The sequence below is a fragment of the Calidris pugnax genome, unplaced genomic scaffold (genome assembly GCF_001431845.1).
Source record: "Calidris pugnax isolate Ruff unplaced genomic scaffold, ASM143184v1 scaffold44, whole genome shotgun sequence".
Lineage (NCBI taxonomy): Eukaryota > Metazoa > Chordata > Aves > Charadriiformes > Scolopacidae > Calidris > Calidris pugnax.
Genome location: NW_015094506.1, coordinates 18,239,657 through 18,261,236, shown reverse-complemented (window position 1 = coordinate 18,261,236; position 21,580 = coordinate 18,239,657). Strand labels below are relative to the sequence as shown.

The 21,580-nt window shown below is 38.4% G+C and overlaps 1 protein-coding gene across 5 annotated transcripts in view; it reads right to left on the bottom strand.

The window, feature by feature from the left end:
• Positions 1-246: 246 nt before the first annotated feature.
• Positions 247-21,580, bottom strand: part of OSBPL8 (oxysterol binding protein like 8) — a 64,435-nt gene continuing 43,101 nt past the window's right edge. For 4 of the 5 annotated variants that reach the window (XM_014963921.1, XM_014963923.1, XM_014963924.1 and 1 more), the window contains 16 exons: positions 20,778-20,862; positions 19,490-19,661; positions 16,396-16,630; positions 14,701-14,885; positions 14,137-14,218; positions 13,344-13,442; positions 12,827-12,923; positions 12,398-12,496; positions 10,841-10,938; positions 9,437-9,526; positions 8,740-8,876; positions 8,189-8,374; positions 5,824-5,911; positions 5,328-5,430; positions 4,641-4,746; positions 4,251-4,386 (listed from right to left, as the gene is read on the bottom strand). In XM_014963921.1, coding sequence (XP_014819407.1) covers positions 4,251-4,386; positions 4,641-4,746; positions 5,328-5,430; positions 5,824-5,911; positions 8,189-8,374; positions 8,740-8,876; positions 9,437-9,526; positions 10,841-10,938; positions 12,398-12,496; positions 12,827-12,923; positions 13,344-13,442; positions 14,137-14,218; positions 14,701-14,885; positions 16,396-16,630; positions 19,490-19,661; positions 20,778-20,862 — 1,998 coding nt within the window. Of the gene's footprint in view, positions 4,387-4,640; positions 4,747-5,327; positions 5,431-5,823; positions 5,912-8,188; positions 8,375-8,739; positions 8,877-9,436; positions 9,527-10,840; positions 10,939-12,397; positions 12,497-12,826; positions 12,924-13,343; positions 13,443-14,136; positions 14,219-14,700; positions 14,886-16,395; positions 16,631-19,489; positions 19,662-20,777; positions 20,863-21,580 lie in introns of all 5 variants that reach the window. The other variant, XM_014963920.1, reaches the window with a different exon arrangement.

The window sequence follows — 21,580 nt, the reverse complement described above, 5'->3', positions numbered from 1 at the left end:
AAGTGAGTTGATAAAATGGTCAATGTGTAGATGAAAGTCCTTTTGCTGCAAGAGGTATCATAAATATAATGTACCTACAGGTATTTGACCGCCTCCTGCGCCAACCGCCCGGGCTGCGGCCGCCGCGACATGGCCGCCGCCTCACGGCTCTGCCCCGCGCCGCGGCGGAGGGGGCGCATGCGCGGCGGCGCGAGGGGAGGCCGCGGCCCGGCCCCGGGGGAAGCGGCGCAAAGAAGGGCTCGGTGCTGGGGTGCGACATGTCTTTATTGGGCGCGGCGGCGGCCCGGTAACAGCTCAGACCCGGTACGCGACGGGGGAAGGGCGGCGGCCACCGAGCAGATACAGGGCGGGCTGCGTGTCGGGGGAGACTAATTTTCCCGCTTGGTGGAAGGAGAAGGCCGGGCTGCCCCCCAGGGTAAAAAGCCGAAATAAAAATACTAAAGTAAGAGCTGAGAGACAGGGTATCTGTTCCTGGAACAGCACAGGGGAGTGCTGCTCCACCGGATCAAACGCCACAAACCTCCACTCGCGGCTCACCAGCCAGAAGAGAAAATAATTTAATGTGTTTTAACAGTGGGGGGTGTTTTGTGATTGTTTTTTTTCCCCAGAATCCAACTAAGCAGGAAAGTTAGTTTTCCAACACAGAAGCCCTCACAAAAGGTCAGATGTTACATATGGCACAAACTCGACTAATCTTCCATACATATCTCAGAACAGCAAGAAACCCAGCAAGAAGGCACTGTTTACAATACTTGAAGACCGGCGAAATTTTTTGTGATGTGGAGGATACCCTTGAAGTAACAATAATTAAAACTTAGAGATGTACAGAACCCTTGTTACATGTTATTTACACAAACAGTGGTAAAGTAAATAGCCTTTAAGAAACTATGAAACCTTGAATCCAAAGTCTGTTTCATAAACACCAGTCTAGCAAAAAAAATAATAATTAAATAAAATTCCCAAAGGCACAGGAGGGCAGTGAACAGCAAACAAAAAAGGGAAGAAACCACCATCACTATGTTTTATGGGACAACCTTTCAAATAATTTCTGAGATCTAATTGAGAGGGTGGGGAACCAACAAGGCTATACCCACATTAAGTAATGTCAACTATTTAAAAGGAATCAACAAATGAAATGCAAGAAATATCACCTACTGCCGAAACTGATACTTGCTGCATTTCACATGGCATATTTACTTTTCCTTACTTTAGGTCATCTGTACCTAAATGGTAAATTAAAGGCTTAGAGTGCATTTGAAAAAAAACAAACCCAAAACAACACAACCACGTGGTTACAAATTCTGAAAATAGTTCCTGTACAAGAAAAACAAACAAACAAACAGAACAATATTTGTAAATCAAATGTGAAAACAAGTGCTGTTTTAAACTTCAAAGACCAGGAGGTGGCCCAAAGCCTTCAAACAACTGCAAACTGTACAATCAATTTTTATAACTGTGCAGAGCTCAGTCTTAAGTGCATAATATTCAAGATCAGCTACATATGATTAAACAGGACAGTGGGGATGCGCTAAAGAAAAGGCTTCATACATGCCTGTGACCAGCCAAACTAAAAATCACACAAGAAGTTTCTTTGTTCTATTCCCATGAGGGAACATGATACAAAACCCAGCAAAATTAGGAATTACTAAGTTTTCACTGTACTTTTTACAATTTATCTAATTGTACAGTCAGGCAGAACTTTTTGAAAAAGTTTCATCATATCTCTTCCCATATTACCTTCCTGGACCACCACTAAAGCCCCTTTTACAGCGTGAATTTCAGACGTGGAGCATCCCTTTGGTCGGACATCGCCCAAGGCGGCACTGCCAGCCAGCTGGCCGGGTCAGATCCACATGTGCCACCCTGCAGGCCGGGTAACAATACATGCAGACTGTGTCAGTAACTGATCTTGAATAGAAGCGATTAAAAAAAAAAAAAAAAATCAACATAAAAGGGCAGGAGGACGTTTCTATTTACAAGGCAGATAAAAGCTTGCAACTATCAGTCAAGAGTTTCAGCACCACAAATTTAGCAGAGTATTATTTTAGGAGATTGAAATTATTGCCCAAATTCTCCCTCATTTCCTCTTTACTCCCATGCACAGAGTATGCTTAAAGGCTTGTAATGGGTCTTAAGACAGGTGAAGCTTTGACAGCCGAATGTGATAACGAATAGCCAAATTCCAGGCTGAGAACATTAAATTAATGCTATTATATTTACTTGCTTTATGCTATTTTATACATGGCTAACAACTTCAGTTTCTATTTAGAGACTTAAATCAGGGAATTTTTTTTAACCTTTTTTTTTTTTTCCTATAGCGAGGGACTTTCTATATTGACCAATTTTACCTCATCAGCTCTAAAATATAATAGCGGTCCAATCAAGTTTGGTCTTGCCAACGTATACAGGATCACTCTGGTACCACATTCCAGAAAATGATTCAAGACCAAACTATGCTAATAGGAAGCTGTAAGAAATAAGCTGAAGTTGACTCCTTAAGCAAGAAACTTTTACCGAGCTGAGACCCAAAGAAGGGGCAAGGTAAAAGAGAAGGGGAGGTGTGTGAAGATGGCAGCCACAGGAATATATGAGCTAGACTGACAGACAACAAGTAAATAGTATTTTCACTAAAGGCTGGGTGAGACTGATGCAGAACAGAAAGGTGGATCACCTGGTGAGTCAGGGAGGCTGCCCGGGGCAGAGGGACAACTGGGCCATGGCAAAAAGCCAAGAGTGACCTTTGAACTGTCCCATGGCCCGGGATGAATTTGATTTCTGAGAGGATCCTCAGAAAACAAACTTGGCTGCCCTTTGCATCGTGCTGCTCATCCTCCTGTTGTCTCACCTGGGTTACTGAGAGTACCTTTACAATACTACAGCCCCTTTCTGACTTTGTACACCTGGCTGGCATCAGGAATTCACCAGCTAAACACTGGCACTACATATTTTTTTTTTGCTGGAATTTTACAAGTTCTACACATGCATACATTTGTTCAAATAAAGATGTTAGAAACCCTGGTTTTAAATTGAAACTTAAGCTTCATATTGATTTATATGGCTACAGCATAATGAATAGGAGCATCCATGTGTACTAATAGGTAGTATATACTGCAGTAAGTTGGAATTTAACAGAGACTTAGGGTTTCACTCTCATTTGTTTTGATGTGTGTGGTGATGTTAGTTATCTCACAATTTCTGATGACTTTCCCCGTGTAAACATGCATGTTTTCATTTGCAAGTGAACTCATGACGGTGCCCGAATTCTGTTCTACATCATCTGCCTTTTGGAAGGTTCAACTCAAGCTACACACTAAGCACACATTTGCATCTTCACATTTTGTTTCAAAAATAAGAAAAGAGTCCTGGCATCAGCAGTCTGTCTGCTTACCGTGACCTGGCCATACACAAATGTAAATTCAAGGCTATAGATTTATCAAGACTTACAAACATACTCTAAAACCTTGACATTTGCAATTCACAAGAGAGAGTTCACCAAGACAGTATCTTCTCCGGTGCTGTACTGTTAAAAATGTGCTCTGTACAGTAGATGCAGGAATGTTTTTATGAAGAATCTGAAGTTTTAAAACTATAAAAATAAAACAGCTGGCTTACAAGCCACTATAGTAATTCAGGATAAAAACTCATGCTTCCAAAACAAGACAAGGACATTACATTGCAGAATTCCCAAGGACTCCAGCTTTTTACTTGCCAGTTCCTAACGGTCATGATCTTTGTATAATAATGTATTTGTTTGACCTTAAACAAAATTTAACTTCCAAACACCCAACGCCATTTACAAAAAAAACTGTTGGCTGCTTCAGAAGTTCCTTTGTTACAAAACCAGCAAGTATAAATGTAACAAAGTATGCTCGTTTATCATTCTACCGTAACAGGGAATCACATTCTACCTACGGGGTCTGACCTCCGAATTGTTCACTTCATCTATTCCGTGGTGCAGACTCATCAGTACAGCGTGTGACGCAATATAAAACACAAGGCTGACGTCGAATGTCTGTGAGACAGAGGCACACACCAGGAGCAAGAGTGTACTGGCACTTAGACAATTCTTACTTCAACTGGGTAGACAGGAGTATGATTCTGAACCATGGGCGCCGAGGCAAAGTTCTGTGAGTTGTTGCTACAGGGAGGGCTCCTTGAAATAATATTGCATCATTTAAAGTCCAACTTAAAATATGGTCCCCAGTAACAGTTTGATCGTTCCAGTTCAGAAAGGCCCTTGTTCACGCTTCCTATTTGAACAAGAAATTAATGATAAGCTGCAGCAGAACCACGAGTAAAATGAAGACATAGTGCTTAAACTGCAAGAAATGGTAGTCCACGGGTGGTGAATTAGAAGCGACTCTGTTTCGTAGAGCCATAATGTCCCTGCAAGATAGAAAACAACATCCTGTAAATGACAATCTAGACAATTTGGCATTTTCTAGTATGCTAGGGCTCCCTGCAGAAGACAGCGTTTGAGGAAAATTCTGAAACATCAATGAGCAACCAACATTTGGAAAGAAGGGTAGTTTAAAGACATCAAAGCTCTAATGCAGAAAGATACATACCAGCCTCCAAGGGAAAAAAGCTAGAAAATTAGTATTCTCTAAACTATTTTAAAGCACTTTATTTAGTACTACCTCTTAATGTCTTCTTGTGTTTCCTTTATAGATTCAATGGCACTCTGCAGTTCACCAAGGTCTGTCCCTTTTTTCCTTATTCTTGTATTATGCTTCAGAAGTTGCGCTAGAAGATACAAAAGCCAGATGTAATTCACTGAAGTGACTGCTAAGCCAAAAAAGGGACAAAGTACTGATGACAAACTAAACCAGGTGCAAAAATGAAGAGAGTTTTCTAACTAAGCCTCTTCTGAAAACTAAAGCTTTACTTCAAAGTCACCTGTAGCACAGGACAAGTCAAGTGCTTGAAATACCTTAAAACACTCACTGTATTGTTTAATTTTTGCAAGCATCATCAACACCAAAAATCAGCCTTCCAGCGAGATACTGATATACAAATTAAAACAATTCATCTCGTTTTTAGAAATAAAGAGTTTACAAACTTTTTTTTTCCCCCAGATACTAAATATGCGTAGCACTTCGACCTACCTACACTACATACTGATGTTTAAAAGGACAGGAAAGTTTGCAAGTAAAACCATGAGCCATTCTGCTCCTTTTGTTTTTCCAGAATGTGTTCACATTGGATCGAACTGTCATCTAAAACCATGCATTAGTTCACAATACAAACACTGGAAGAGCATGTGTGACTCCAGAACACTGTCAAATAAATTTATTATTTCTGTATGCAAATGTATCTTTCCTTACCTTCACTCCCAGAGGAATCCTGGTTATCAGGCTCTGGCGATGAGAAACCACACTCTCCTTTCTTCTGACTGGCTGGCTTACGTTTGATTTTTGGAACACTAACCTGCAATTGATAAACTTATTATTTCCAGAGATCCAGAACTGTAGCAAAGCAGCACATTCTAATAGTTAAAAGCATAATATCTAATAGAAGTCCAAGTTAAAAATTTTTGATATATAAGCAGTCTGAAGTTTGTGTGTCTTCCCATTTAAGGGAAAATGCACATTAAACTGTTGAGTTCAAGTCCACATATTTTATATTCTTATCCAATCAAGTCATCTCTACCACTTAGGACACAACACAGAAAGGAAGGACTATGGACGGGGTTAACTGCATTTCTGTAGAATAACAATAGAATTTCCTATCACTACCAGTGCTTTGATGATGTTTATACACATAATCCAATACATACAAGTCCCTGATCCTGCTGCACCTGCAAACAGAACTGGAACATACCATTGGCGTCCGGTGTCGAACTTTCGTTTGGATAGTGCCATCTTTTTCAAATTGGATCATATCATTCAAAGGGTCCCATGGTCTGGTACTAGACAAAGTGAATATAACTGATTAATACCACAGCAATTTAAATAAGAATTATCTTCCTGCTCAGAAACTATTTGATACGAAAAGGTTAAAGTACTCTCTCCTTATACAGAAGTCAGGCATGGAATAATTGATCCCACCTTCTACCTGTAGCCCAGTCCTAACCTGAAGGGTCAAGAGAACCAAGAAATAAACTTCACATCCAGGTCAAACCCTCAGTCAGCTGGTAAAAATACAAGCTATTGTATTAACAAACAATATCATTATGAATTTATCTGCCTAGTGATATGTATTTGTCAAACATGGAGAGTTTTTCTGCTTAATGTATGGTTATTCTTTTAGACCTACAGGGAAATTAGAAGATTTTGTAAATTACTATGTTGGACTGCTTTTTTTTTTTTTTTCTTCTTTTAAAAGGCACCTAGGAAGGAGAGGTTAAGAATAGGAAGGAGAAGTTAAGAATCAGCCACCTCAAACCTGCTTTCATCCCAAAGTGGCTGATGGTAATCAAGACTGGTTTCAAGAGGCATTAATGAGCTATGCACAGTTTGCTCGTTCTGATTTTAAGAGTGTTTTTCCAAGTACAGGTTCATATAGAATTAAAAATTTTAAAAAAATCACACAAAAGACACATAGCTTACTGGAGAATAAGCAGCAGCCAAAGGCAAAGACTGACATTCCCACTGATTACAGCCTTTTCAGGACAGAAACTGCCAGTCAGCTGCAGGAAGATCATTCTGATGCATGGCTTTAGTGAGAGTAGATTAAGCACGGATTTCCTTTCATCTCCTCCTGTACACCTTTTAAAATGTTTGTGGCTGTTTCAGATGTTGTGAACACAGACCTGCATTTACATCTTGGCCTAACCTGACTTGAATTAAATGGCATCTAAGGTAACTGGGTAAGAACAAGGCATTGCCCTCCAAAAGGTATTTTGTATCTGTAATCCAGATGCCTAAATCTATAATCCAGATACTTTTAACAAATGCCATGGCTCACTAAACGCATTTTTACAGTAAGTGTAGAAGACTGTTCTCCACATGGACAGGGTGGTGAGATGGCATTATATGCATAGGAGACAGACGTTTCTCCCAGGCACTGCTGACAGCACAGACTGCTTTCTCACACATAGTAAAATTTCCATGGCACATCCTTGAACCACAAGGCCCCAAGGAGACAAGAAATAACACAGATTAACAAGATAGGTCTTAAAGCTGCAGGGGATAGTCTAACAGATTTAAAGTGCAGTACTTTTCCTGGTGGTTTTACACACAGCTCAACAGTATGGGCAGTTAAGTCAGCTGGACTAGTCATAATTTTTCCAACAGGAAGAAGCATCAGCAACACTAGAAGGTTCAAAACAAGAGAGGGTGTTTCACAGAGCCTTTAGTGTATTTGGGGATTTCCCTGCTGCAGGATGTTTTCGGTGGTAAAAGTCTACACAGACCTAGAAACCTCGGAAATACATGGAAAAGAAATCTATTGAGAGCTGCTAAATACAGAGAATCCCTGCTTTGTTCCAGGAAACCTCTGAGTTGCAAATTTGCTGCAGGAATGAAGAACACTCAAGAACCCTACAAGTAAACTTAGGGTACTGCCCCAAAATTGCCATTCTTGTACAGAAAGATGAAGCATTCCAGGTTTAGCCATGGGAATATATTTCCAGCTTCAATGGCTTCAGAATTACTTAACTCAGAGTATATCATCTTTGCGTATTTTACTTTTACAGTCCTTGCAATCTAGAAGCATGCTGGGTAATGGAAAAGAATTATGAGAATGTGGGTGTTCTGTGAAAATCATCACTAGCAAAGGGCTCAGCTCCAAGCTGACTCTTGCAAGAGTCAATGAGAGCAAAGAATGCATTCCAGCAGTTGGAGAGGCAGCTGTTGATCTTCATCTTCTGATCCCCATCATCACACAGAGCTTCACAGATGCTCATGTGTGCAGGGTGTATTCGACAGCCGAGCTACCTGGTCCAAGCATTAACCACTGCTCTAAACCTGTTACTCTCAAAATTAGTCTAACATATAATAAGTTAAATAGTTCAGTTCAATTAATCACAAGCTTTTCTGATTTACAGTTGCTGTGTTTATGTGTGCCATATTTTCCAGTCTGGGAAAAATGTGCTTTGGTCAGTCTAGAGGTAGGAAAAAAGAGCACAATGCATCCCTGAGTGCCATGCCCAAGATACTCTAGAACATAGCACAAATTTGTTAAGGCACATAACCATAAAGATAAAAAAGAAAAAGCCCATTACAATGGTTACATGGTTACTCACTCAGCATATTTGTAGTGCCATTCTCCGGTGACGGGATCCTGATCGAACAGCTTGCACGTCCATTCTTCACCCTTCAGTTTCCTCTCTTTGGCTCTCTTTCTCTGAGCTTCTTCCAGAACACATTTCTCTTGAGTAGCTTCTGTTTGGTCTTTATTATTTATTGCTCTTGTCACTTGTTGCCAAAGCCTGACAAATGTGGAATATAGAGAGTTACAATCTGGTTGACAGAAATAATTCCAAACAATTCCTTAATTATAGGCTAAGTTAAGGGATCAACCTCTAACAGACTATTGCCATGTTGTAATACATGTTTTTTTCTATATTTCCATCAAGAATCTCTATGACTGTAAGGCTTGTAAATAATGACCTTGTATTTAACAGAGTTGCTTTCTTGTTTTACAGGTCAGTATCAGTAAATGTGGGAAGGAAAGAAACCGTTTATTGTTCTCAATTTGTTCAATGTTCAAACCATAAAATTCGTTTATAATTTGGAGAAAATTATGAGTTTTATTTTGTCAAAATAATTATACATGGTTCTAAAGTGAACTTACTTCTCTGACTCAAAGTCATCTTGCTCTTCAAACTTCACCGTGTATCTAAGTAATCTACGCTGCTTGATATCAGATGTTGGGTTCCAGAACGTCTCTGAAACATCTGTCTTCTTGTCACTAATAGTAACTTCACTGTCCTGTAACATACATAGTTCAGTTGCCTTAATTGTAATAATCTCAAAGAGTTCCAAAATAATACAAAAAGGAGGAATAAGCAAATTTTTTTTTGGTAACAAGAATTTATTTTCTTTTGGATACACGTAGTTGAGAATAATTAAATATGCTAACTTTAAAATTCAATTTCTGTAGTCAGTGCTAGTTTTAACTTGGAACAGAGATACAATGGAACCATCACCACAGCAAAAAAAACAGTGGTGCCAGTGTCATCTCACCACAACTGAGACAAGTTTAAACATTTCACGCTGGTGCTGTAACAGTTCTTCATAGCACTAACACATACACTAAAAACATTTCACAAGCTGAAATATATTTTCTTCATGAACTACTCAATTGTACACAACTTTAAGAGTTGCAAGTAAAACTATGTTGATTCTATACTTCCTTGGAAACTAACTATAAAAGTGTTATTTAATCAACTTTTTCTTTAAACTTGAGTCTTTTTTTTTTTATAAAGTGCTATTTTCAACTGTCTCAACTATCAGCCAGAATTTAGAAAATACCATCATTCAGTACTCACCCAGTGACCCTCCAAAATAGCCAAAACTTCTTTGCCAAGCTTAATTTTCCCTGATATTTGGTTAACACTGTCATTGTTACCCAAAAAAGGCTGCAAAACAAAAAGAAATGCTTTCATGTTTATTTTTATAGCAAAAAATCTTTGCATTTATGTTCAGTGTTAAAGAAAAAAAGTACATTTCTGAAATGTGGTGTAAACAGCTCTGATGGCTTTTAATATTATAACTTCTGCCTATTTCATCCCCAAAACATGTCTAAAACCATAGTTCTCTCATGCTGTATTTTCTTACAAGATTTGCTGAGCAAAAGCATTGTCTAAGAAATGTGGAAAGAAAACAGAACACAAGGCAAAAAAACCAGTGACACAATGATATCTTGGAGCAAATAGGCATTTGCTAAACCCATTTCACCACGTTGCCAAGGCCCATTTGTTACTAGAGATCAACTCATGCAGAAGTAACAACAAAAATGATTGTCAGGGATAATCTTTGGCCTTTTTGATACTCTGCACGTGTATCCTATGGGCTGATGAGGCAAAAAAAATCAATTGACACAGCCTCCTAACTTACATGTTTCAACTGAATACATGCAGACTTTTTAACAACCCTTCGTTCAGCTTTAAATCAGTTTCAGCCTCAAAGATGGCAAGTGTATTTTTCAGAAGTGCAAGCCAACTATAAACAGTTCAGAAACCTTTGTTTAGCTTTTGTGAGTGGTGAGATACCAAAAATAGTCCATGTAAACTAATGCACTGTGCATTAGGCTGATCTAAACTTTAGCCAAAGCCTTTGCATCATCTTTATTCGAGGTGTCATGAGCAACTTAAACTTTATGCAGGATGGAAGAGGAGAAGCTGGGTCTCAGTTCTCCTCCAAGTGCTCTCCAGGAGTTGATAAAGTCCCTGAACATTTGTAGAGAATTAAAAATCGTGAAGGTACATTAACAACAATACACAAAATCCCGGAACCATTGATCAGAACGCTTTCCCTGTTCTTACACTTCCCTAGACACACACTGGTGCCACTGCTGGAGATAAGACAGACTGTTGCTTTTTCCCCACTAGAGCTGTTCGTAAGACTCATACGACTGGCAATATGTTTGTATCTGTTATCACCAGAGATGAAGACAGCACTCTAAGTTTCAGTCAAAACCTTTTTACTCAGAAGAATACACTAAGAGATGCCAAATAATTCCTTTTTTTTTTCTTAAAAAGAAAATAAAAATCACTATTTGCTAAATACACATAGCTGGATATGTAGCAGTTAAAATGAAAATTCCTCAGTTTCTAAGACGACAATCCCATATTAAGTCAGGTCATATCTAAGGAATCACCCAATATTTTTCTTTTTTTTAATTATCTTTATGCTCATTCTCCTTCTTGTGCCCACTTACAGCAATTACTAACCTTGAGTTTGAATTCAATTGTTGCACTGTAGCCAGTTTTCTCACAGGTGATGTTGACTGTTCCCCCAAGCTCTAAGGTCATTGTGCCATAAAGAATTCCTGCAAGACAAAAAAACACCAGCTAAAATGAATGTTTGTAACTGAACAAGACAAACCCCCCAAATTCTTTGGGCACAACTACTAAAGTAAACAAGTCTGTGCCAGAGGAAAAATCATCTTTTCAGATGACCTTTCCTAATGCTAAGCATGGTCTTTCTGCCAAATAAGATAACCTAAACAGAAACAAAACAACAACAAAAAATATTTAAGTGAATTACAAATAAGCAGGAAAAATGGTTTATTAAGACATATCTTTGGCAGCGTACGCTGCTGGCTCTAGCAAGGGTGGTATTTAATCTTATTGGAGATGATTGGAGGAGGGCAGCTTTTTAGGTTAAGGCAGGAAAATAACTCTAGGGCAAAGACAGCAAAGAAAAATGACTTGAAAAAGCAGTACGTACAGTGAGACAACAGGTGAAGACAATCATGGACAACCAATATAAGAAAACACTGATCACCTCTCTAAAGACTTTTGGAAGCACGAAGTTGACAATGCTGAGTACACTTTTCCCATAATTGCTTTCTTTCTCCCTGCAATCCAGCATTTGAAACACTGAATATATTTTACACACAGTGGATGCATGTTCAAGTATGGTTTTTTCACCATGCATATTCTCCTTCTCTGCATATTCTTCTACCTTTCTCCCTCTCTATCAATTTGATCAGTCACATCAGTTCTCCTTCTTCCTGTTTGACTGGAATGTATGTATATATGTTATGAGCTTTTTAATTGTTAAGTATTATCTATATATTAAAAAAAAATCCAAGAGAATATTAAAAATATCCATGAACAATGGAAAGAGAAGAGCCTACCAAACTAATGTCAAATTATCTAATTCTGCTAATTCCTTTTCATACGTCTCAAATGAAGAAAATATTATAGCTGCTGACTACAAGGCTTCTGAAAGAGAACTCTGGCAAAGAATATATGGGTAGATATAGCTGAACAGGTAACAGTTTAAAAACTAGCAACTCTGCAATATATTTTGTACAACTACCAACCTTCCAGAAAGATTTACAAACTACTGACTGGTTTCCCATAGTGAAACTAAGGGCCAATGATCATGATTTACTCTCAAATCACAGAGTGAGGTGTGGATACTACATTGCCTTTTATATTTACAAGAGGAAAGTATTGGAAAAGCTAGCTTAAAACTCTTCTTTAAAAAAAGCCAATCAAACAGTAAATTGCTGTCATGGAATGACAGATAGCTATGTATTTGCTCTTACTATTTATGAAAAAAATCTTTTCCTGTGGCAAAAAAAATAGATCATTACTTACACAACAGAAGTATTTTTCTCCTGATAAAACAAGTGGAAGCCTAGAGCCACCAACACTACCAATGGTCAGAACACTCTTCTTAGATGACCAGCTTGAATCCAACACAGTATACTAAACGGAATAATAAACTTCTGTTCTTATAACTTTGCCATCTAGAGAATGAAAAAAACCCACTACCTTTACAATGAGCATATGGCATTGTCATTACATAATCTTCTCCCCTATTTAGGAATGTCAGCCGTCCTTCTCCATCTAATATGGCAGATAATGAATTCCCTGAAATTCAAAGACAGAAAATCACATTTCTCACCCTGCAAGACAACAGTCAACATTTCCTAATAAATGAGCAATAAAATTAAGAGCAACAGTGTACTTAGCATTGCAATCCATCCTGTCTAGTGAAGCTGCTACAGTACCAATTAAAAATTAAAAACCTCCAAAAATAGAAATTAAAATTTGGAAGACCAGGAGCACAACATATGTAAGGAAAGGATAATATAATGATCAGACTCAATTCTTCTAACAGCTTTCTTTCATCCATAAAACCAGCTCACTTGCACTGATTTTACTCTCCTCAAAGTACAATGGAAAAACCCTATTACTTACCGTAGAATTTGGATTTGGCCAGAATGCTACCACTAAGGCAAAAACCATCCTTGCGGTTGCTAACGTAGAAGGCAGATATTGGAGGATGATGGGACACCTGTTGAAAAAAAAACCCCAGATATTTTAAAAAAAAAAGAAAGATACATGTATATGCAACATAGTGTAAACCTTGAGCTAATAATGACAGAATTAAAAATTTAAGCTGCACATAAACAGAATACAGTTAATAGATGTGAAACGCGACTATAATCTTTAAAGATAAAGATGAAGCAAACATTCTTACTGAATTTCAAGAGTTAAGAAAATTAGCACCTGACTTTTACTTTCTCTCTTTTTCTCTAGGAAGGCACACTAAAAGAGACATCCGTAAAAGAACCTACATTCATCAGGAGAGCTTTTAGGATACTATTCACAGATTTAAATACGTTTTCTGAAACTGCCACATTGTTTGTCTAGCACAAAAATGTGATAAATCTCTTTTTGTCTTCAAAATATTTATCCCAGTTATTGCAGCTACCTGTTCCGCAATGTAAAAAGTCTTGCTGTTCGTCCTTGGATGAATCCACATGCAGCGGAAAGTCTCACCAAGTATAGGATTGTACGGCTTTTTTAGTCCCTAAAAAGAAAGAGAACAGAGAGTAAGCATACAATGCAAGTACAGAACTTACAGAATACCTTATCAGCTTAGTCACTGAAGAGAAGACATCCACATAATAATAATATATATGCTGAAGCACATTGTACTTGGTTTCATCATTTGAATATTATGCTTAATTACTCTGCTCTTCATTCTAAGGAAATCAGCACAGATTTGGCATATCTGCTAAACTGTTCCAGGCGACACATAAGGACAAACAGAATATAAGGATTTTTGTAGGAAAATTATTACAGATCTTTTGTTTGAAGTTATGCAGTAAGCACTTTCTGCCTTTAATACTGTTTTCCACCAACATGACTATAAAAAATATTCAGTGTAAAGTTAAATGAAGTAGTGGAAATATTACTCCTCCGACTGCAGCATGTTATCACTGAGGAATGGTGAACATAGAACCGGCTCAACTTCATCACAAGATGTTTAGCTCAACTTCTACTCCAAGGGAAAAAACCCCAATTGACTATAATCTATTTTAAGCACGGCTAGGGACCAAAAAGGTCCATGATGTATTTGCATAAATAATGAAAACTTAACCTTGCTTTTAAAAAATGCTTAACAATATAATTTAAAAACAAAAACTTACTCCAGCACATCCCTAAACCCTCAAACTAGACACAATGACTAAAGTAAGTCAAAATAACACGTTGGAAGGCACCTTTGGCTTTTTGTAGAATCCTGACAAATACCACTTCACTACTTTTTTCATGCGGTTGTAAGCATTCTCCTCAAGAGCAGCTCTGTGAAACAAACAGAATACACAGATCAAATATCAATATTGTTTCAGTTATAACACGCTATCAATTGTTGTCTAACAGTTGACTAAAGCAAAAGTTTTGTGATTAAAAAGGTTAACTGTATTTTCACTATATTAAAAAGGTTAACTGGTACTGTTTTACCATTTTAAATATGTCTCCTAGAGAAAAAACTAATTTTGAGAAGTCTTCTAATCAGTCTCCAAAAGCTAAACCAGAAATGTCTGTAACACAATTGCTATTGCTAAGAGGGGCCAGACTTCAAGATGTACCATATGAGCTCCCAGGCAGTCAGCTTTCAGAGAACAAGGATATCTGATGACTGATACATTGTCAGACAAACATGTAAACTTTGAACAGCCCACAATGTTGCTTAAGGAGACTGCATCAAACATTTCAATCAACAATTACCCCATTTTGGTTCAAAAAAATGAAAAGAATGAAAAACAGACATAGCATTGACTCACTCAGACAGAAAGTCTGCATGGTAGTAGTAATCAGATAGCTTGTCCAGGAAAGAACGAGGTTCCAAGATAAATGTAGGCAGTACAACCTTGGACAAGTCCATTCCTGGCCGGACTTGCTTCAGCAGTGTCCAGATTAGACTTTTGTTTTCTTCTGACACTACTTCTGTCTGAGCAGCTTCCCCTGCCTAGAATGAAAAAAAGAAAACTGCTTACAGAAAGGAGAAAGAAAATAATCCTCCAGAAGACACGTCGACACAGTCTAAGGATGCAATGAGAATGAAAAATGGATACTTAAAATGAATGACTCAGAGAAGCTGAAGTAACTATAGGAAAAAAGATTAGGCTTCTCTAAATACACTTATTATACATCTTTAATGAAGTATGATAGATATACTATTCAGCATAAAAAACTGCATTTGTTTTCATCAGCTCAAAAACAGAAAAAATTGAGGCAGAATGTTGTTCAAAGATCTTCCTTTAGTCCTTTGCTAGTTACCAAGTACATTGCCTGTGTTCTCACGTGCAGGACTTGCATAGCAAAAGGCTGTTCATTCTACCAACTTCTCCCCACCATGAGAGCTGGCACACGTATGCTTTCCACTGCCTTGACCAGTCAACAGTATTAGTGGTTTTCCTTAAAGAAAGGAAAGTTAGCTTTTCTTTAGGTTTTCCTTAAAGAAATACACTACATAGGGGTAAGTGAGAAAAACCAGCAGCCACACTCTAATATGCTCCTCCCTGCCCAAGAAGAGAGGAGATATTCTTCCTTATAGTTTCTGAAATGAAAAGTAAAGATTGTAGGAAAAACACCCCTCTTTCCAGAACAGCTCTAAAATACATTCTCAAGAATTTGTTGTCAACTTAAACTCAACTTTTCCTTAACAACTGCCTCTTCTTAGAAACAATACTAGAAAGTAATAAAGCACAAAATATTTATGTCCCATAAGTATGGGAAAAAAAAACCAAAAAACCTCAAACACTAAACCCTCAGAGTTAGCACTTGAGAAGAAAGGAAAGATTTGTGGAAAAGCTCGTCTCAATTTTTGTTAGTAAGTTTTTTTGGTATCTTTATAGCAAGTAAAACAGACAAATACCTATCATAATTGCCTTTGTGGATACGCAAGACAAACCAGAACTGAAACAGCAGCTCTGGGGCACCCTATTAGAATGCAAGGTGACATCAGAAACACAGTAAGCTTTCCACTGAATTGTGCAGACCCCATGGCTGTTTAACTCCTCTCACAGTAGAAAACTAGAGGTCTCAGCTTGCATTAAAATCCTCAAGATTTTTACTTGAAGAAAGAACTGGGAGTACGTCAATAAAAACCAAGTAGAAATAATAATAACAAAAGGATGGGTAGACTTCAAATCAATTAAACCAAGAAATAACAGCAAAAGGACAGGTAGTCCTTCAGAAGGATGGCCAGCTTCTGTCGCAGGTGGCTCTTTTAAAATGAGCACTTTCTGCCTGAGCAATATTCCAGATAATCCCATTACTTCTGTAAAAACCTCAGACACAAGCACAAGAGTAGCAAAACAGAGCAGAACATGGGTGAACAGAACTTTTTCCACCCCTTATTGCTGAAAATCGGAAAGACAATTCTGCAAGTCAGCATTCAAGTGTAGTCTGACCCCTAAAATATCAGCTTTCTATTTGGAGAAGCTACTTGTTCACTACATCAACAGCACTTTTACCTCCCCAAGTTCTTCATGACTTTGTTCTAAGTAAGTAGTTTCCTTGATATCAATTGGTTCTGGATCAATGTAAGAATCATCCTGTCGCTCTGACGTGTCGCTGTCACTTTCTTCGCTTTTCCCCAATCCATCATTATCAGATTCCTCGTGGTCATGGTCATTTTCCTTATCAGATTTGTCAGAGTACATATCTTGATCCTTAAAGTGATGCCTGTCAATTTCACTGTCATTTAACCTACAAAAAATAAAGGCTAAGTGAATCTTCAACTACACACAATAAATTCCAAACTAGGATCTTAATAAAATACACATTAAAATTGTCAATATCAAGCCAAATCTGGCAGCAATGTCAAACTAGCTTTGCTGGAAACATAGAGGTTGTACTCTTCTCACTGAACTGTCAAATGCACCAAGTGTAGAATGGTACCATTGGAAGGCACCTATAACAGTCTTCTAGACCAACTGCCTGACCACCTCAGGGCTGACCACAAGTTAAAGCATGTTATTAAGGGCATTGTCCAAATGCCTTAAACACTGACAGGCTTGGGGCATCAACCACCTCTATAGGAAGCCCTTTCCAGTGTTCAACCGGCCTCTTGGCTGCCAGGGCACACCACATATTGTGTCTGCTGTCAGCCAGCACCCCTAGACCCTTTTCTGCAGGGCTGCTCTCCAGCCATTCCTCTCCCAATTTATACTTGTGTCTGCTGTTACTCTACCCCAGGCGCATTTGTTCTTATTAAATTTCATGCCATTAATGATTGCCTAATGCTCCAATCTATCTAGATCTCTCTGCAACACCTCGAGAGAGTCAGCAACACCTCCCAGTATACTATCATCAGCAAACCTGGTAAAGGTGCATTCAACTCCTGTATCTAGGTCATTGATAAATATATTGAACAGAACAGGCCCTAGGATTGAGCCCTGAGGAACACCACTGGTGACCAGTCTCCAGCCAGATGTAGCCCCATTCACTACATGCCTTTGAGAGCCCTGCCCTTCAGCCAGTTCTTCACCCAGCACATGGTGAACCTGCTAATCTCACAGCTGGACTACTTTTCCAGAAGGATGCTGTGAAGGACAGAATCAAAAGCCTTACTGAAGTCCAGAAAAACTACATTCACCACCTTCCCTTCATCTACTAGGTAGGTGACCTTATTGCAGAAGGATATCAAATTAGCTAAACAGAACCCTTCCTTTGCGAACCCATGTTGACTGTGCCCAATGATTGCAGCACTGTTCTTTAAATGTCTTTCAGTAGTATCAGTATGATCTTCTCCATAATTTTTCCAGGTACTGAGGTCAGACTAACAGTTCTGTAGTTTCCTGGGTCTTCCCTCACACCCTTCTTGTAACCTGGAATAATGCTGGCTAGCTTCCGGTCAGCAGGGACCTCCCCAGACTCCCAAGACCTTTGGTAGATGATCAAGAGGGGTACTGTTGTAACATCCACTAGCTCCTTCAGTACCCTGGGATGAATCCCATCAGGCCTCACGGACTTATGCACATTCAGCTGATAAAACTGATCTTTTGCAATTTCAGTATCCACAAACGGAAAGTCACTGTTTCCGCACTTGTGGTCCTCCAACTCAGAAGACCAGACAGCAGTCTGTCTACCAGTATTGGACTGAGGCAAAAAAAAGCACTGAATGCCTATTTTTCAGGTGACCATCTTCAACAAGTATCAGTCTAATTCCTTCCTTGGACCTCCTTTTGCTATTAATGTACTTTAAAAAAAAAAGAAAGCTAGCTGTCAGTTGAAGAGATGGCTTTCACCTTTCTTCTCCCTCTCCTGCCAACCCCATTAAAAATAGGCCTGCAGGTTTTGTTGCTCAGATAGTTAAACACATGGAATACTCTTAGAATATACTATATCCAAAGATCTACTTAATTAAACCATTAGTCTTAATTAGACTTAACAGTTGTAGCTAATTGCTGTGATTATAATCTGGGCCAGCTGCTGATATTAAACTACTTTTCATGAGTAGAGATCTCCAGCTGAATTGTACACAGCAGTTTTATTGTTTCCATGAGATAATAGAAGGAGCAAAACTGTAGTTCAGCTTGCTTGGTCATCTGGATAGAACCTTGCATCTGGGCCATGGGCAATAATTTGCCTTCTTCGTGCTTTTCTCACACTACCTATGCCAGAAAGAATTGCATTTCTCCCAGTCGAGGTCTTCTGTCTCAAATACAGGAGCATACCCTTAACAGCAGTACAAAATTCCTGTGCACTCAGAAAAGGCAGATGGGCAGCTAAATCTTCATGGATGGGAGGGATTATTTGAAATAAATTTACATCCACCTGAAAGTATATTGAACTGATGGAAGATTACTAAGAGAAGCTGTGCATAGCACAAACTTCAGACCCAATTATTTCAAATAAAGGACTAAACCTTTTGTATTTTCTAATGCATTCTGGTACCACAACTGAAGCGTTTGAAAAAAACATTTATTCGCTACGTTTGTTTAATAATGTTTTTCCACAAAATCTTATGCTCTCAAAAATCTGGCTGAAAGCATGTAATGAAATAAACAGGGAGTTACTCAAGGGCACTCAGACATCAGATCAGGTGATACCAGACAATTTCAACTTTTGTGAATTTAATTTAATATAATAATAGGATGACTTAACCATTATTCATCCATCTGATGATTCAAAGCTGAGACATGCTGAAATCATTTAAATAACGATAGGATTAATCTTTTCTTTAACCAAAGAACAAAACTTATATTCACATCTACCAACTTTTGTCACATGTACCGAACTTCTCATTTTCAGGTGAAGCTAACAAGATGCCAACTTCAAGATACAAAACATTAAAACTTTAACAGTTGAACTGAGTACTTAAACTTACTGATGTGATACTCAACTTTGACCTCCTTGGCCCAAACTTCCCTCTCACTTGCTTTGCTTGAAAAAAGATTTTTTCATTTTACCCACATAAAATACACGAAACATAGTGCAAATAAGGCATATGAAGAAAATTCAGGAGCACAAAGAGCTGCAACCTTAGGAAGAGACTCTCCATGTAGAGAAGTTATCATTACAAGGTCCTACCAAAAGGACAATCAGGTTTAGTAATTCACTTACGGTAAGTTTTCTCCACTGTGCAAGTTGTTAGCACGAAGCAGACCATAGAAAGAGACATGAGTATTGTCTGCTGAAGAGTTCAAATCGTGTTCTTTACCTTCTCTAACCATTGTACGTTTAAGTAGACTTGAACATTTCAGTGCCAGCTCCAAAGCATCCATCCAACACCTGCCTAAAAACAAATGTATTATTAGACTAAAAATCAAGGATTTACCTGACCTATAAAACTTCCATTTCCTAATTTCACAATCCTTTTGGGTCTACTTACTTTTCTTTTGAAGACACACTTCAGAGTTGTTCCATGTTGCATGCATTGGATTTTATAATGTGGTAGGGATGTAAAAACTACTCACAACTGTCCAGCTCTGGCACAAGGGGTGCTTCAGGGTATGTCAAGTAAGGTAAATCCTGATTCTGTTAGAGCATATTCCAGCATTTCTTCCTTAATGCAAGTATGGTTCCATCTAGGCCCTGACTGTTGAATTCCTCTGAAGTTCCCTGCAGCCCTGCTCTAGTTTTGAAGACTAAGTAACTGCATCAGTTGGCAAAATTTGCTCATGTAATACAATAACAATGTGGAAAAGGAGCTATAATGACAGCATAAAAATGCCATTTCAATATAAACCAGCACATATTTTTTGCCAAAAAAATATCAGAGTAACTAACCAAATTTGTGTGTTCTTTCCGCTCCATTTTTCTTCATTTCCATATTTCAATATAGAAGGCAAACAGAATTCTATTTTTAAAGTGAGCACGGGTATACTTAATTAATCACTAGAAGGAAAGTAGCTGCTACAAAGGTTACACAAGTCTTTAATTTTGTTTCCACATTGTAACCTTTGAAGAACGTTGCATTGATATTGACCATTACAGAGCCAGCCATGAGGGTGTTACAAAACTGTATTTTGAGGGAATTTTTACTCTAGAACTCTGTGCAACTGCTGCACTTTATAATATACAAACGCTTTCATTAGAAAGAAAGTATGTCCACATTAGCACTTTAGAAAGGCAATAGTTTGAGTATTTAGACATACATTAATATAGTTAAATCTGAAATAACCCCTTCCCTGTCCTATACCCAGCCAACACAAGGCAACTGCAAGGAGTTCAATGACAGTTTCTTCACGTCAGAATTTTCCTTTAATAACCATGACTAGCACCAAAACAATTGAATATACTAAGGGAGAAGGTTAACTGCAAACATAGTGTTATAACAGCCATCGTAAGACTGAAACCATCTCTAAATAAACTGCTGTCACTGCAGGAAAATACTGAAAAATCTATTTACCATCTGATTCTGAAGCCGCTCGGATGATCAAATAACTGCTGGGCAACGGCTGAGTTATGGAACCAACTGCTTCACCCTTGGGACCCTTGAAATACACAAAACAAACAACAGCATCAGATATTTTAATTCAGTTTTACAGTTTATAATTCAATGTAATAACAAGCTGACACACTGCAGGGCTATTTACTGTCACTCAGCAACATCTAATGAAGACATGAATGGAAAGATGGACAGCCCTCTTTTACTGGATTTCTTCTTCAACGACTTCATTCTAAGTACAGCTCCCAATTCAACCCCGCTTTAACAAGAACGGTCTTTGGGATTCAAATATTTTTTTGTTTTTTTCTTTTTCCTTTTTCTTTTTGTAAATCAGACTTGGCATAGTAACATGGAAATGCTCTGCTGATGCTAATTATAGCAAGATGATAAAAGCATCAAAAGGAACACCACAGGGGAGCCACCCTCACTGTCCGGGGATTCCTGCAGATGGGTGTGAATAGATCACAAGGGACAAGCTTTTCCTCTTTAGCTCAGGATTTCAGCTGAAGAGGTAAGATTGAAAGAAAGCAAAACAAAAGACATGACTGTGGGGTGGTTTAGGAGAGTTGATTTACAACAGATACAGCCTAGTAGAAGACCCCATGTTTGTACAGCAACTGTCTGTTCCCCCTCTGGTCCCATTTGTTCTAGATGAGAGCAAAGGTTCCTCTCAGTTCCTACAAGGATGCTATGGTTCATAGCACAGAGAGACAGGAGGGCAAGCCGAACCCTTGCAGAGAATGGGAGGCCTTCTTCAGTGATCC